This window comes from Hermetia illucens, chromosome 3 (genome assembly GCF_905115235.1).
Source record: "Hermetia illucens chromosome 3, iHerIll2.2.curated.20191125, whole genome shotgun sequence".
NCBI classification, from domain to species: domain Eukaryota; kingdom Metazoa; phylum Arthropoda; class Insecta; order Diptera; family Stratiomyidae; genus Hermetia; species Hermetia illucens.
Window position 1 is genome coordinate 138,712,680 of NC_051851.1, and position 17,886 is coordinate 138,730,565.

A 17,886-nucleotide genomic window follows, 5' to 3' on the forward strand; every position below is an offset into this window, starting at 1 on the left:
ATTCACTCGCCAAGATTGGTCTTGAACCTCAAAGTCGATGGTAAGTGACAAAAGCGCTGGCCGAAACACGGTGTTTTGATACGCTGGATTGTGATTTGAAGGCCTCACGACTACATCCAGATCAGGCCTTTGAGAAAATAAAATGGCGCACGACGAACCGACCCCGCTTGTGAACGGGACAAAGACCAAAGAAAAAGACGAACATAATCGATTTAAATGTTGGCGTTAGTGCTATTGAATGTCTAGCTCCTTTCAGTTATCTTGTGGGAAAATATTTCTGTTTTCTAATTCCTTTGCGTTTTTACTCAAGGGTTTGTAGAATTATATTGTAATCGAATTTTCTTATACAATTTTTTTCAAGTCCTTTTTTTATTTTTATTTTCAGGAAAACAAATCGACTAGAAGAATCGAAAAACATATTCGATACAATTGTGAATAATCGAACATTTCAAGCAATCTCAATAATATTATTTCTAAATAAAATTGATTTATTAGCACAAAAGGTGCGCAATCCTGAGACTGATATACGTTGGTACTATCCACAATTTACTGGTAATCCGCATAAACTTTTAGATGTACAAAAATTCATTTTAGAAATGTTTATAAAAGTTCGTAAAAATACTCACACTGCCATTTATTATCATTATACCAATGCTGTCGATACACAAAATATAAAAATTGTCTTTAATTCCGTCAAGGATACAATATTCCATAGAAATCTTTCGGATCATTGCTTACATTAGATGAAATCATGAAAATGAGAAAAAAATGAACAAAATAGAGTTGAGATTCAAAATGAAAAATAGAAGTGAAAACGATAAATGCTTTATACAAATACAATGTACACATAGACAGATAACAAGCAGACAGTCATATAGACAGACGATTTTTTGTAAAATTTATACATAGGATAATAGAGCGAAAATATGTGCGAAGAACGCGATCGGTATACATGGAGGATCAAATGTGGTTATTTTTTACATAAGATTTAATTTATATAAACATATATATTTGAGATGTATCGAAATTGATGAAGAAGAAGAAGAAGGCGAAGTTATTCAGATGGATATACAAAAGGAAATATCACTCACGTGCATAAAATTCAATACCACCATATTTGACACACATATACATACTCGTTATGTCATTCTGTTTAGTATCATTGCTCCTTTCTTGTTTTTCCCTTCTAATGTTTATTTTTTAATTTTAATTTAAACAAACTACAGAAGTTAGGAGATAAAGTTATAAAATATTTATTTATAAATAAAACGAACCAAAAAATGCTATTAATTTAGATATAATACACTATTACAATGTAAAGAGGAGGCAAGTGGAATGATAGCAACAACAGAGCATTTATATTATATGCATTGAGAAATGTGAAATTTGTTTTTTTATTATTTCAAATTATGATTTTCTAATGCTTATAATCTTGGTAGCCGGGCAAACAAATAAGAGAGTTACAGTTAATAAAGGGTCAACTACAATAGTTTTTGCAAAATGGACAAGAGAAATAAATTAAAAGGAAAAGTGATGTTTTGGCTGCAATTCTTAAACCATAAATATCCAAGAAAGTGGCCTGATTTCAACCAAAAGGTGGACATACAAAAATTAGGTTTCAATTAAGTGTTTAAAGTTGACATGTCTCGATATCATATGTAACACTTAACTTACATTATGGAGGACTACAGCTTTTCGTTGCAGAATTTTTTGATGGTCCAGAAAATAACACATTTACCTTTATTTTAGGACATACATTTGAAGAAAAAATTGAAATGCTCTTTAAACTTCCTGAAATTTTCTCGCAGAAAAAAAAAATTGCAATGAATCGTGATGTATTACGGCTATTGTTAATGTGAAACACGGTTCCCGTTTAATCAAAAATATTGAGTGTTGGGAAGGTGAAATAATGACTTCTTCTTCAGCTTTTGTCCCGTTCACAAGTGGAGTCAGCTCGTCGTGATCGATTTCGCCATTTAGTTCTATCAAAAGCCTCATCTGGGTGCAATCGCGAGGCTTTCAAATCCCCATCCAGCGTATCCAGCCACAGTTGTTTCGGCCGGCCTTCGTTTAACATCGACTTCGATGTGCAGACCAATCTTGGCAAGTGAATTCTCGTTAGCGCGAATTACGTGACTACACCATCGAAGGCGCCTCTCGCAATTTTTCCACGACCAGATATCCTTATTTCGGATATGATCAAAACGTGTCATAGCCCAATCTCTATCCCATTATTCCCATTCTGCGTTCGTGTCCACGTTCCTAACATCCGTGTCCACAATAGGACGAATATCATCTTAGAATGTACGTAGCGATGTGTGTTCACGAATGTTCGCAAAGTATCAAATATGTGATACTCTTTTCTTCTCCTATTTTCATGGGTCTGCTTCGTTCCCATTGTCGTTCTTATTGTTGCGCGACTCCTTGGTCTAAAGATTTCTAACGAGCAACCTCTATGCGACCGCGGCCATGCTACGTGCATACATTCCCATACACTCACTTACCTGACCGCGGAGGAATCTCTTTCCCTAGTTCCTCCAGACACTGTATTTCACTTTCTGTGCCATCAATTAGCCTCTATCATTTCTTGACTTCTCTCCAAAACTTATTTTTTCTATATTTTCCATTGACATTGGCCCAAGATATTTAAATCCATCAAAACCATAATTCGAAATTGAATTGAAATTTTAAGGGATATCGAGTTCAGATAGTTTCGCGCTTCATGCGATTCGATTCAAAATATTAAGAAAATGCTATTTACTAACGAAAATAGTTTTCATTCTTTGTTTAATGTCAGATTTGCGACCCTCAATTCCGTTTCTAAACAGTTGCAGGTATTTCTTCTTAGCTTAATTTTCCCTCTCCTCTACGCCACAGTAGTTCAAGAGTTTGCTTACTAGCAACGACACTCATATATTCATTTGTAGCTCTCTCTTCCTTGTTCTACCTTCATTTTCCCTTGACGGTCCTGCGTCGTGTTATGTAGAGTTTCGCCATTATTCGCTACGTAATGACTTTTTATCTGTGTTCGAATGACTCAAGTGGTTAGAGCGTTGGGCTGTCGTAGCGGAAAGTCGCGTTTCAAATTTCACTGGTGGCAGTGGAATTTGTTATCGTGACTGGATGTCGGATACCAGTCGACTCAGCTGTGAATGAGTACCTGAATCAAACCAGGGTAATAATCTCGGGCGAGGATAATGCTGACCACATTGCCTCCTACAGCGTGTACTGTAGTATACCGTTACGGTCTTGAATGGAGTGCTCTAACACACTTCAAGCCCCTAACCCAATTGGGCTGTTGCCTCAACGATTATTAATATTATGCCATAAGCGAATGTCCAAATTCGAAGAAAAAATACAGTAGTACAGTGGTTTTGTGTTGATGTCTAGCAAAGGGGAAGTAATTCCTTTCGATTTTTCCCCATTATGCCAGTAATAACCGTCCAATTTTTACATTCCATTATTCGTAACACCTTCACCAAATGAACGGTATACCTCAAAGTAGCAAAATACCCTAGTACTCATGCAGGGTACGAATATCCACTATTCTCGAGCTACTTCCATATTTTTGCGAGCATTGCAGCGCACATACAGTCGGGCCAAAGAGAACCGGCAAAACAAGCAACTAATTTAAAAATACATGCATCCAGATCAGGTTTTTGATAAAACAAAATGGCGAAACCGAACACAGCCGACCTCACTTGTGAACGGGATAAAGGTTGAAGAAAAAGAGGAAGATTTTAAAAATACATTTGAAGACCAAATATCATTGACTGATTTTCGCGCCGGGGAAAAATATTGTGAAACCTAGTAGTTTGTCCAATGTTTTTGTCGTATAATCTGGGAATATACTATTTCGAATTATTTTGATATTCCTCTTGCACTGTTTCCGAGAGTTGATTGATTCCATAAGGATACCCAACAGAGAGAAAGCTTGCAACTAAGGTAATACGATGATAATAATAATAATAATAATAAATTTTCAACCGGATTTCAATCTGCACTCTATGCCAGCCATTTTATAACTTCAAATTCTTGCTGATCCATTCTATTATGATTTTTCCATATGATTAGGATCATTATTATGTTGAAATTTGACCCCGCGACGAGTCTACCCCATTTTTACAGCTTGAGCGAGAATATTATAAACAAAAATGCGTAAATAATACTAATTGCAAATTATTCCACTTATTTTAATTAGTAGTTCGTCTTCGGTTGGGGTAATACACCCCCAAACCATGTAACAGCAACCACCGTAGGTTGCACATGAAATAGGCTTAAAGGTCTAGTTATAATACTTTGCCCAGTACCATGCCATATAATCAAAGTCAATTTATTTTTTTCGAATCTCTTCTTCACAAGGACTTTCAATTCAACGTCTTTCAATGCTCTTTGAACCTTTATCTACTAAGGGGGTTGAGCTTTTTAACTTACCAAAAACAAATAGCAAATAGTAGCCCAGAAATACGCCAACTGGCACACGAAATTTCACACGGCAGTTGGCGTAATTTTTTTAGGGTTTCCCTTTTTGGCGTAGGAATTGGGACAGTTTAATCAGGATTAAATTATTTATAATTTTTCTCCCTTTTTTAATCGGCAAAAATTTTAAATTTTCTCGACTGGATTTACCTCTCTTGACACTAGAAATAACTTGTTATATCAATGCTAAGGGCCCCCATTGTAACGTTATTTCGAATCGAATTGGTTACTCACACATTATAGAATATGATAATACACAGACTTTTCTGCTAACCCCAACACATCCGCTATAATGAGAGAATCCTTATACTTTCAAACAGCATTTACTTATGTATGCCGTAAAGGTTTACGATGCTACTTGAAGTACTCGGAAATTCGGTTCTTTAAATACCATGTTACGACTGGTTTCCTTAATAGAAACAACTTCGCCCTCATTGCATGCGGGTATATCGTCCACATTCATCTAATTTTGATTTGGTATAAAATCACTATCATCCATCATGGCTTTCATCATCACCCCCAGTCATTATGCCATACCAAAACCGCAGCTGTAAATACCGTCACAGTGTTAAAGTGAGCCTACCTGCCTATAGGTAACCACGCTTACGTATAAAGTAAGGTAAACACAAAGTAGCACTAACTCGGTTATGCCGCATTTACCAGGTGTACAAGCTTAAATCGGCTGCTTTTTTTCAAGAACACATTTTTCTTATAGGAACCAAAAAAATTTATTCAAAATACTTGCCCTTGCTATCTACACATTTTTTCCATCTCTGGGGTAATTGGTGGATACCATTCCAATAAAATTGTTGATCTTTCGAGGCAAACCACTCATCAAGCCATTTTCGGACGTCTGCGTAAGAATCGAAGTGCTGTTCAGCGGGCGAGTGACCCATCGATGAAAACAGATGATAGTCGGATGGGGCCAGGTCTGGTGAATAAGCGGGGTGGGGTAGTATCTCCCAGTTGAGTGTTTCTAAGTAGTTTTGAACTTTTTTCGACGAGGAAAATCAGCTTTTCATGTCTTTGCTTATATTCCGGCCGTTTTTCATTCAGACCACGATGCAATTTGATGAGTTGTTGGTGATAACGGTGGGCATCGACAATTTCACCAGGTTTCAACAGTTCATAGTAGAGAATACCCCGTTGATCCCACCACATGCACAGCCTCGTCTTCCGTCCGAAGCGATTTGGTCTTGCCGGCATCAATCCAGGATTTTTTCTCGAAAGAAATCTACTATTCGTCGCCAGCCACAATCCGATGCAAAAACATCTTTCTTTTGTGTCTGGCAAGCAAGATTTCGCATGTGTTTTGGCGCCGCTCCATCTGCCTATCGTTCAATTCCTACGGCACACATTTCCGATCTTTTGAACCGTATCCATTACACGTAGACGCATGGAAACGGGTTGTTGAGAACCACCTAATTGCTTGGCGAGAATTTTCTGCGTTTGAATACCGTCCTCGTCCAAAAGAGCTTCCAATTCGGACATGATTATTCAAGAAAAAAAATGGGTTTTTGCATGAAATTGATGATGATATGGACTGACAATGGTTGACAAACGCCGTACTAAAAAAAAATATGGCGTGCTCATAGCAGCTTGATACTCTCACTGAAGTCATCTGGGAGCAAACAGCGGATTTAAGCTTGTACACCTGGTATACGCATAATGAAAGTCACTTACCGTAGGACATTTAGCGTAAGATATCACGTAAAATTTTGCGCAATACTATTTATGATTGACGCAAGAGCAGAGAGTGGTATTTAAGATTTCTTTGGATCAAAACATAGTTTATGAAAAGTAATAAAAAATAGAAATGGAAACGACACCGAAATTATCCACATACCTACTTGGCCGCGTACTTTAGGAGGATGCCGCGAAAAAGAATGATAAAAGAGTACGGCAGTAGAAATATTCCGTTTGAAAAGTTCGTGTTCAATTATCGTTTAAGGAGGGCTCGGCGAATAAATGTCGGTATTTTATTTGCTGAGAGTTTTTTGTCGTCTTTTTGCTGTGGCCGTTGAAAGTTCTTGTGAAATTGCTAAGGATGCGGTTCGCTTCCACAACTTTATACGAAAAACCGATGCATGATTAATATTGTCCCAACAAAATTGTATGATGAACTTGAAAAAGGCTGCTGAAATACGTCGATACCTTGTTGCGTGAATTGCGCACGCTTTTCCATATGTGCCAAGTTGACACACTAAGGACTGTTCCATAATTTTTTTTTGTTGCCTCGCCGCCATGCATGTGAACTACACTAAACATGCATATAAAAATCAAGCATTTGATTTTTTGAAATTTCTTCAAAAATCAGTACGTGAGCCGCAATAGCAATCGAATTCATCGAAAAACGAAACCACGGTAACATTTCAAATTGGAAAAATGTGTCAAAGTGCACAAACCACGGATGCATGTTCAAGACCTAGCTTCAAAATTGGGCTGTAGCGCTAACGATAATTATTATTATGTAAAATATTGCTAATAATGAAACGGTGTCCCTTTTTTAAGATTGCTCTGAAGTTGTTTTTGGTTACTCAACGAGACATTTTGCACTCCCGTCTGTCGCTATGATGATAGCTAAGGGCTTTCTCAACAGGCCCCATGTGCCAGAGTTCAAAAATTTATAATGAGGCCATTTTTGCAAATAATTTATTATTTATCTAAGTTTGATGTTTATTTCTTTTTATTTATATTATTATCACCCGAGACATTTTCACCACCACAAGAAGATAACATGAACACTTTTCAAAACTTTATAGAAAAAATCAGCACTAACTGCATCCTATTTTTAACAAAAGCGAAAAATATTAATAAGAAATTCACTAAAAAGACTGACCAAATGAATTTGAAAGCCTAACTATTGGATAACGCCTTTAAATGTTTTGATATTTGTATTATACTGAACTTTTTTATAATAACCAGAAAATCTAAATGTAAGTATTTGTAAACGTTTTTATTGGATAATGTGAAATTTTGAGTATTCAATAAAAATGCAATTTTGTACACAACTTTTACTACTAGTGATATATAAGGAGGATTTAAAAGAGAATCTAATTTACACTCATTTATCAAGAAATTGATATCTACCATTGGACTGAATTTTAGAATAAGTAATCGCGTTAACTCATCAGGATTGCATGCTACTTGGGATTAATCTGAAACTATAAAAATGTAGGTTCGCTAAATTCGAAAATATTTGTGACACGTTTAAAATGTTGTTCTTTCCATGGAAATGCAATTTGAGCAGGTAAAGGTCTTTCGAGACGAATTTGATATTATCTTTTATACAAGGCAGGGAAGCCATGTAAAAGCTAAATGTAACACATTTTTAAGTTTTCAATGCAACTCATATTCAACTTTACCTCCTAGCTCTACTCTACTCCATTTTGTAAGTTATATGGAACTTAAATAGTTCACTGTTTGCTTATGGTGGAAAGTTGATACAGTACTCATTCCACTTTTAGCCAGTTTTCTCCACATCCCTTTTTCAGCATTTGTCCTGTTCGGTAGCCACGTTTTTCGGCCGTAACTTGGTTGGGATAGCGTCGAGAGATTTTTAAGTCGTTCTCAACACTCAACTCACTGAATTGGTCTATTTTGAACTATTCGAAGTAGTTTCATAACCTATCATTGGAATCTACTTACCAGTTGCTTTTCGGACGTACAATAACAAAATCATGACCTGATTTCTGTGAGAGGACTGCTTACCGATTCATCAAAATCAGAATGAGAAACGATATGCAATAGAAATATAATATGTAATAGAAATTTTACTCTCGAATCGTTACAATTTCTACAATTTTATCCTTCGTCCTTTCCATGGGTTCATGATTCTGTCGCTAGATAATCCGTATTTCATTAGTATCCAACGTGAACATTGCCAAATGTTACTCTACGAGGTGGGTTTCGGTTTGGATATTTTGTCAGTTCTGCTCTTCGGAAATTAACCTATTGTCTTTAAGGCTTTCCTCTGATTGTTGTACCTCTAAGATTATATCCATTCTCTACAGTCCGTTTCGGGCCTTGGTCTTCAGAATGCATTGCCTCCAAAAGTCGTGATCCTTCGACCGTCTATTCATTTATCCGCCCAGCGTTCCTTTGGTTCTCTCACTGGTCTTTGCCCTTTGGATCTTCCGAATATCTTTTGTGGAAGTTGCGGCTGGACACATAACTTTTACAATTTGATGTCGTGGAAACTTCTGGCTCAAATATGTCGTACATGGTTATATCTAATTTGCCTATGGTCTGCATCACGCTTCATCACGCATTCAACACACAGAACCATGATCTATGTTTATGTCGTCCGTTAGCTGCTCTTTAGTTGGACTTGTAGGGCAGCGTACTTTGATATCTACCGGGTACTTCTGTATGAAGTGCTCCAGTGCCAGAATAAAAGTGGGGTCAGTGCATTACCCTGCTCTTTAGTTCTCTGTCTCAAATCTTTTTGTTGATTCATAGTCACTCTGGTGAATCAGACCAGTTTAGCTAAGAATCCAAAAGCAGTCATTATTTGATACAGTATGTTCTGGTCTATATTGTAGTATTCTTGCTTAAAATTAACAAACATTTGGTGGATATCAATATTAAATTCCGAGCACTTAATCAAGCCGTTAAAAGCTCGTCGGTTGTTGATCGGTCAGATTGAAACCCTTCTCGGTACTCGTCAGTCTCATAGGCGCGATCTGCACTCCATCGCTCCTGTTTTGTTTTGTAGGCTCTTTATCTAGAATTTGCGTTTCATTCAGTTGTGGCATAGACCTTTATCTCACACATTCATTAATTTATGGGTTAAAAGTCGATAATTTTTGGGTTGAATTTCTTCTCCGCTATGAGGCCAGATAAAAGCAGCAGGATCACTTTCGAGACCAATCAACATCAACAACGGTCTACGACAAAGGGATGCTCTATCATGCGTCCTCTTCAACCTGGCCCTGGAGAAAGTTATTCGCGATGCCGATGTAGATGCGAGAGGCACCATCCTCTTCAAGTCCACCCAACTACTGGCCTATGCTGATGATATCGACATCATGACAACAACCCGAGATGTACAGTCTACCTTCATCCAGATTGAGCAGGCGGCGCTAGAGAGAAGAATCTTTGGCCCCCTACATGAGAATGAACGATACCGTGGCCTACATAACGACGTGTGGATGTGGATAAAATGCGGTGCGGTGGGCGAGTCAAAAGAAGATGAGGCAGACCATGCCTGAGATGGAGCGATGGCGTAGGTCAGGACGCCAGACAGCTTTTAGGGATATCGAATTGGTGGACCTCGGCCCAAAACCGGAGTGTCTGGAGTTCCTTATTAAGGTAAGCCTAGACCGGATACCGGTTGTTGCGCCGTTGATGATGATGGTGAATAACTACATTAAAGCCATCACTCAACCTTATCTCTTTCATGAACTTGGGACAATGGATCATAATGTGCTGAGGGCCCTCAACTGTAATGGTGTGTTTGGGAAAGCCGTGAAATTCTGTGACTATCCAACCTCTGATGTCTCATCTCCTATATAGCTAATTCCTAATGATTTTTCGGAATTCCACAGTCATGTGCAACAGATTCGTCCTCCTTCTCTCGGGGAGTTAATGCACCTCATTTGCTAAAAGGAATTCGAGGCAATTCTCGCAATAACGCATACTGCCCCACACGAACTCACCCTTCACAGCATTATCAATTGCTCCCGTGTATGACAGAGCGAACTTCATCACACCTACGATAAACTGCTTATGACTATTGTTGGTGAGAAGCCAATTCAATTCAAATTTTATGGCTCTGGTTTCTATCATCCAACACCAAACTATCTAGTATCTCCACATATTGTGTTATGGGTGCGTTAGGAAGAACGTAAATACGGTAGATAAAGATTTGATTTTTGCCCTTACAAAACAGAACGTAAATGTCATTGTTTCCCGCATGGCTTGTGAATGTTCATATTGAAGCGTTGCTAAACGTATCCTTCACCCAAGCACCGCTAGAGTAATTTCGATGTGGTTTGCATATTACTGCTACGTCTACATTTAACATCCAAATAATTTGCGAGCGCAGGTCTTGAGTTGCCTTGCAGTGGTGCAGATTAATTTGTGTCAACCTCATTTAGCCGTGCTGGACACATCTAAGCATTCTTTCCCCTTGCATAATGTGTATCGTGGATTTCCAATACAATCCTTGATGAGATGGTCTCTTTCGACTTATCATGGTGCATGTTACATGGTACTTCAAAAACGTCGAAATGGAGGCATCTGAAGCATCTCCTTTGAGATATTTGCTCTAGGAGCTCGTACATGACTTAATCTACACTTACTTTGTCCGCGGTAATGAATTTAAATACTGCTACCACCAAGAAACAAACGTCCTTTTTGTGACGTTCTGTTCTATGTAACTAAGATTATTTTTTCTCTTAGCACAACACAGATATCTTCCCGCAAAGTAGCCCCATCTGAGTCCATGCATTCAATTGTTTTCTCCTGCTTCTGGGCTTTAATTTAATCAGTCTCCTAATGCCGTTTCCATCATGCCACGAAAGCTTATCACTGATTTCTTGCTGAACTTGTTTGATTCCCACGTCAGATACTTTTTTTGAGTTCACCCGATATGGCTCACACTATCGTCAAAGTCCATCAATTTCGGATTCGTTTTCACCTTTTAGAGGACGTCGGCATGCAATAAAAAAATATGTCTCCGGACAGATCTTCTTTGTGTTCTTTTCCGCCATCCGCAGCTTTCCTTCATCCTAACTTGTTTCCGTTTCTTACATATTTGACGATAAAGAGAAATTACCAACTTTTACGGGTATTTTCGTCGGCCAGGTTTCTTCGTGCAATGGCTGAGCTGGTTGAGCGGCAGCCAACCGGCCTTGTTACCCCTGGAAATCAAATCCCGCATGGACATGAGTGTTTGTGTTAAGATTCCTATTATACTACTGCTATGAGTTTGTCACTGGCACAGCATTAAATGTGTTGATAATGACTGAACTGAAGCATAGTTTCATTTGGAAAAATAAAAAAATTACTTTCTGAATTCCCTACACTCCACCAAGGAATGATCAGGGGCTAGACGCAGCAATCCTCTAGTCTCTAGTCTAATTCCAAGTTTTTTTACTTTATCTTAAAAAGGTGTTATCTGTGCTTTGTGCGTGACTTTGCAACTTGACTCCTGGGCGCTTTTTTCCTCCAGCGTCCTAACGTAGAAAAACGAAATGCCCCTTATCCCTCCCTCTTCTCATGAATTCGTACATGCATTTGTATGCTTCCTCGTGAGAGGAACACTGTGTGTTATCACCCTGATGACGAATATTGCAACACTGTACAACTGGTAAGAATTTACCTATACATTCTAATTCTAGTGTCCGGATAGCTGAGTGGTTAGAGCACAAGGCTGTCGTACGAAAGGTCGTGGTTCAGTGTGATTTGACGTCGGATACCAGTCGACTCAGCTGTGAATGAGTACCTGAGTCAAATCAGGATAATAATCTCGGGCGTGCTGTGAATGAGTACCTGAGTCAAATCAGGATAATAATCTCGGGCGTGCTGTGAATGAGTACCTGAGTCAAATCAGGATAATAATCTCGGGCGTGCGTGCTGACCACATTGGCTCCTATAGGGTACTATAATTCTGTAGTGTACCGTTACAGTCTTGAATGAAGTGCTTTAACACACTTCAAGGCCCTGATCCAATATGAATTGTTGCGCCAACGATTATTATTATTCTAATTCTGTAGCATACCGATCAACGAAAGTAGGAATGATGCTCCCCATCCATTACGCTCACGTACCATTTTCCCCAATTCGAAGAATTGCGCTTTAACTCCCTCCACGTTTTCCCGAAAAGTCTACACTCTTTCGAAACTGTTCTGCGCCATGTGCTTCTAGGGACACTCCCTCGTCGGCTACTCTAGAAAAGTGGGTTTCATTGCATGGCATAGCCAGTAAAGCATTCGTCGCCCTTTCTTAAATGATGAGGATGAAAATCTGACCTCTAATTACCGACATCTATCCGTACTTGGCCCGTACGCCAACTCAGATCATCGTTTAAGATTTTCTCAGGCCAGAGTACACCGAAACCAGAGCGTAGGCAGCTTTTATGTAACCGTAGTAATCACTTTTCATGTGCTGCTTCCATATAATAATACAAAAAGAACATCGTCGGACCTAGCAACCGAGTGTAACAGGCAGACATTAAATCGATTTTAATAAGGTTTTGTTTCACACAAAACCTTAAAAAGGTGAAATGACAAGATGTTGACAGTGGACCGATAGGTCCTTTACCGCGGACGATTTCCATTAAGACCAAGTCTTCCGGAAAATTATACCTGGAGTGACAAGCCTCATAACCGATGTAAATACGTGGAGAAGTCCGCATTCTTTCTGGCGGTTTCTAACCTTATAGGCACCTGAACCTTATATCCGTGAGTCTTACAAGCGATGTCCATTGTAATATAATCATAAAGCAATATGATCTCCCTCGCAAAGTCGCTCAACTATTCCAATTTCTACATTTTATGGGAATTGCTTAAGTTTTTAACGAACTAAATGTTTATAAAATTGAAGCTGTTAAATCATAAACACAATCATGAGATTTAGAAGATTAAATGGACTTTTACTATGATGAATATTAAAAGTATAAGGGATGCTTCCCAAGAAGTATTTATGTACCCATTTTCGATACATTTACAATTTTGCCTTCCTGAGTGAGGAAGGAAACTATGTATTTCCTACGTAAAGTAGGAGGTTTATAAAAACAATGGCAAATGATAATAATAAAATTAAGAATATTTTCTCCTTTTGATCATGATTAAATTAATAATCTATTATGAAATTGTACTATACCATGTATTAGAATTCTCACTAGTAAGCCTCTACAATCGAATATACTATACAGAAATATGTGTACGTGTAAATGCTGTATTAATATGATAAAATATACGATATACAATAAATGTGCAACTAAGGAAAAGATAAAAATATGAACACAGAGTAAAAACGAAAAAACCATTGACACACTTTTATACAATTTCTTTTGTTAAATATGATTTTGTTGTTATTCAAAAAAGAAAAAAATATATCAAGGAAAAATAATAAAATATGTAAATTGTATTATTTGTTGGTTTTCAGGAATGAGGTGAATTAAATATTTTGGAGCACGAAGGAAATATCTATCATCGTAGATTTGTATCTCTTAAAACCACCAACGACAAACATTCCCAAGATGACGAACGCTGCATCATCTGGGACGGTCCTAAAGGCAGAGCACACCCTTAGGACTTCCTTAACGAATTGCTTATGATCCGTCCGTGAGTTCCAGGATCAGCTAATCGTAGGTTAGGCCTCAGGGAACTGTGGTAGGGGCTTTATCCCCGTTCCTGACTATTGCGGCCGCTCCTTTCTACACGATGCGCTGGTAAACAACTTAAATGACGAACGAAAATAAATAAAACGAGGAGATAGTGGAAATGGAGTGTGAGCTGGCTGCGTTTATTCGCAGCACGAAAATGCGCCGCCCGCCCCAGCGCCCACCGAAGGACGCAACAAGGGCTGAAATACCCGACGGGACTTCGGGACGCGAAGACGGAGGGAAGGACTCACAAAGTGATGCGGCACCTGCAACGGAGACAGGAACCCAGACCATACAACACAGTGCTTGAATTGCGGAAAGAGGTACAGTGGAAACTGCCGAAACTAACCAAATGGTTTCGAATATAAGTCGAGTTGGAGGGCTGTTGACTACTCTGGCGCAAACTGAAGAGGAAAGGAAAGAAACTGGAGAAAAAACGAAAGGAGGAAGGAACATCTGAAGGAGACTTCACTCAGGTACTCTCCAGGATTCAAAAGAAGAAGGCGAAAAGGAACAAAAGGCAACAACACGTCGCGCCATCAGAAAAACCTCTGCCTAAAATTAAGACGGACACGAAGGACGGAGCACCAAAAGAAAAGGTGGAGACGAAGTAGGACTAGACCGTCAGCTTTGCTTATTAAGCCAACGGGAGGCAAGACTTTTGCGAAAGACCTCAGTGAAATCCCTTACAAGATTAAACCCGAAGATAACGGAGCAGAAGTGTCTTCCGCTCGTAAAACGAAGGGTGGTGGAGTCTTAGTTGAACTAGGCCCGAAGACAATAAATAAAATTACGTTCTGTGAAGCAATCAAGGGGCTTGTGGGAGAAAAAGCTTAGGTTTCCAGCCTGGAATCCACGTGTTCTTTGGAAATCCGAGACCTTGACTGCCTCACAGAAAAGAACGAGGTAGAAGAGGCCATCAAACGCGAATGTCCGGAGGTAACCAATACCCGGATTGGTATCACCTCCGCGAACTCCCGAGGCCAAAAACTCGCTACGGTGGAAGTTGCCGAGCAACACGCGAGGAAGCTTCTAAACAGCGGGGAAATAAGTATTGGGTGGGTAGTGTGTAGGATACGATTCCGTGCCGCCCCAACCAAATGTTATAGATGTTTGGATTATGGGCACACACCTGCAACCTGTTGCGAATCTGACAGAAGGGCAATATGCCGTAAATGCGATTAGGCAGGCCATAAAGCGAACACCTGCAGTAAAAAGGAAAGCTGCGTCCTATGCAGGGACCGTGGCGCGACTGATGAGAACGTTGCGCACACTGCCTGCGGGCTCGGGGCGGTATCCAATCCTCCGAGCAGCATTGAAAAGAGCTAGAACGCGGTCAACATGATTCGCATCCTACAATATCAATATGTACCGGAGTGCAACTGCTCACGAGTTGCTAGCGCAGTTCGTTGCGGAGACCAAAGCTGATTTAGTACTCATCAGTGAACAATACCAAAACAAGGACCCGTTTCATGGCACCCTCACATATCAAGCACCGTTGGTATCTGGTTTCGAGGAGGCACCCTCCTTAGGGTTCTTACCTAAGGCCGAGGGGACGGCTTTGTCTAGATTCGGTGTTCAGGTTCAGGTTCAGATAACGTTTTTTAATATCTATCTTACGTCGAATGAGATGATACCGGACTTTCGACCCAGGCTTGATGCTCTGGAAAGAGCTTTCTTGGGCACACAGGCGCGGATCCTGGTCGAGGGTGACTTCGATGCCAGGGCACTTGAATGGGGCATGCCTCACCCAGACTCTAGAGGGAAACGAATTCTCGAAATGGCGGCGAGAACAGGACTCGTAGTTTTAAACACCGCATCCACCACAACGTTCCGGCGCCCAGGCTGCGAGCGAACCATTCCCGACGTAACCTTCGTGTCGGAGTCACTGGTGTCGCGCGCTAGAGGGTACTCCTGGAGATAGTGGCGCTGTAGCTAACACTTTCGTAAATTCACTGTCGGAAATTGCATAGCTCCGAAAGGAGCGTTACAAACTCCGCCGTTTGATACAACGTCTAAACGACCGGGAGGATACATATACAATAATGATAGCGTAGAGATCAGCCAAAGGAGACTCCGCAGCGCAATAAACAGGAGTAAAGTTTGCTGCTGGCAGGATCTGGTCGACGAGGCGAATGGAGACCCGTGAGGACTCGGTTACAAACTAGTAACTCGAAAAATCGGGGCTATGCGGAAACCCTGTTCACTTAAGGCGGGGCAGCTGGACCGCATTGTATGGGCACTGTTCCCTGCGTACCCCGTACGTGACGGCGGCCAAGAACTGCTCACTTTTCTCTATAAAAGAGTTCAGAGAGGCAGTCCTTCCTATGAAAAACAAGAAGGCGCCAGGTCCCGATGGTATCCCAGCAGATGTATGGTGGTGCTGCAATATCGACCAGACCTACTGCTCGGTGTATTCAACGCTTGACTAAACGAAGGCATTTCCCCCTTTGGTTGGAAGGTGGCGAGGCTTGCGCTGATCAGCAAAGGAATAGGCGATTCTGATTTGCCGTCTTCATTCCGACCACTTTATGTGGTTGAACTACTGGGAAAGTGCTAGAAAAGCATATCAGAAGTGAACTCGCTGAAGCGATACGTGTTGCCGGAGAATCTTTCCCACGGTAGTTCGGCAGGGAGGGGGAGGGAGATCCACAGTTGATGCTGTCATGCGAGTGGTGGATGCCGTTCGTCGAGTGCGCTGCCGAGCTCGACAGGTGATGCTCCTCGTAAAGCTTCATAACAGAAATGCATTTAATTCCGTGAGATGGAAAGACATTCTATGCACACTAGACAATACCTTCTACGTGCTGGGCTATCTCTTATGGATATTGAGCGACTATCTGAGCAAGCGTGCTCCCTGCTCTATGAGACGCTAGAGGATCAGAGGGGATCCATCCTAGAGCCAGACCTTTGGAACCCTTCCTATGATAGTTTCCTTCAACTCATCATGCCAGTAGAGTTGCGCTTGGTCGGTTATGCAGACAATATCAGGCGCAAAGCACACTTGGAATATTGATGCGATGGATATTCTAATGGATGACTACTCAAGGTTTTAACCTTGCACTGGAAAAAATCAAAATTGTCATCCTGACTAAAAAAAAATTACAACCCTGCGTCCCATATTAATCGGCGAGTGGACAGCCGAGTTAAAAACTAACGGTAAAGTACTTTGGACTGACCCTTAACTCAAAGATGATTTTTTTAGCGAATCAAAGCAGCAGCGAACAACTCTGCAACTGGAGTTTCGGTTTTAAGTCGGCAAATGGCAAATGTTGGAAGCCCTACGTCTAGCAGGCGACGTCTCCTGATGAGTTCAACGCAGTCTGTCTTGCTCTACTGCTCTACTTCTTGGCAAAGAAATATATCGTAAACGTCTCGCGTAATTACAGAGACAGGGAGCTTTGCGGGCGGCGTCTGCGTCCGTTGGTGAAAGGAATTCCCTGATTTGAAGGCTCCACAACACGAGAGAGTTCGAGAGCTACCCCGAAGTAATACGACAAACGCTTCCAGGAAAGCTCTCTAACAATAGGAAGGTGTTTAGTTGGTAGTACCACGACGTACCGTTGCGGAAGTCCAACACTCTATGCGTAAATGCATTCACCTACCCTGCCCCCAAAAAACCCTCACGATTGTTGTTCCGAAGAGCACACTCAGTTGCATTGCCTTAAACATGAAACGCTGTTCCCCAAACTGAGACTGCATTCAACAAAATGGAACTCACCACTTTGGCTATTCGCAGCCTGCAAATATGCTGCGGGCTGCCTACAATCGCTTTTTTGCAACTATACTCTATGTCCAGCTTAAAATTAAGCTTTGCATCTATCATCACTCCCAAGTACTTGATAGCTGGCTTGGAAATGATGATATGATTCTCAATGCTCATGTGGGCGTAATTTCTCTTGTGGCACTTGGTGATGAGGACCGCTTCCGTCTTTTCCTTCGCAAGTGCCAGTCCAGCGCTCTCGAACCGAGTTTTAACAGCACTTATTTCTTCGCTTGAATATAACTCAGCGCTCACCCGTTATATGTCGTCTTCGTAACCGACCTCCGCGGCTTCCTTCGGGACCGGAAGG

At 40.6% G+C, this 17,886-nt stretch overlaps 1 protein-coding gene across 2 annotated transcripts in view; it reads left to right on the top strand.

Moving 5' to 3' along the window:
- The window catches only part of LOC119652244 (guanine nucleotide-binding protein subunit alpha homolog), a 59,813-nt gene extending 58,428 nt beyond the window's left edge, over positions 1-1,385 (top strand). For both annotated transcript variants that reach the window (XM_038056219.1, XM_038056220.1), the window contains exon 6: positions 386-1,385. In XM_038056219.1, coding sequence (XP_037912147.1) covers positions 386-743 — 358 coding nt within the window. In that variant the 3' untranslated portion in view covers positions 744-1,385. The remainder of the gene's footprint in view (positions 1-385) is intronic.
- The last annotated feature ends 16,501 nt before the right edge of the window (positions 1,386-17,886 follow it).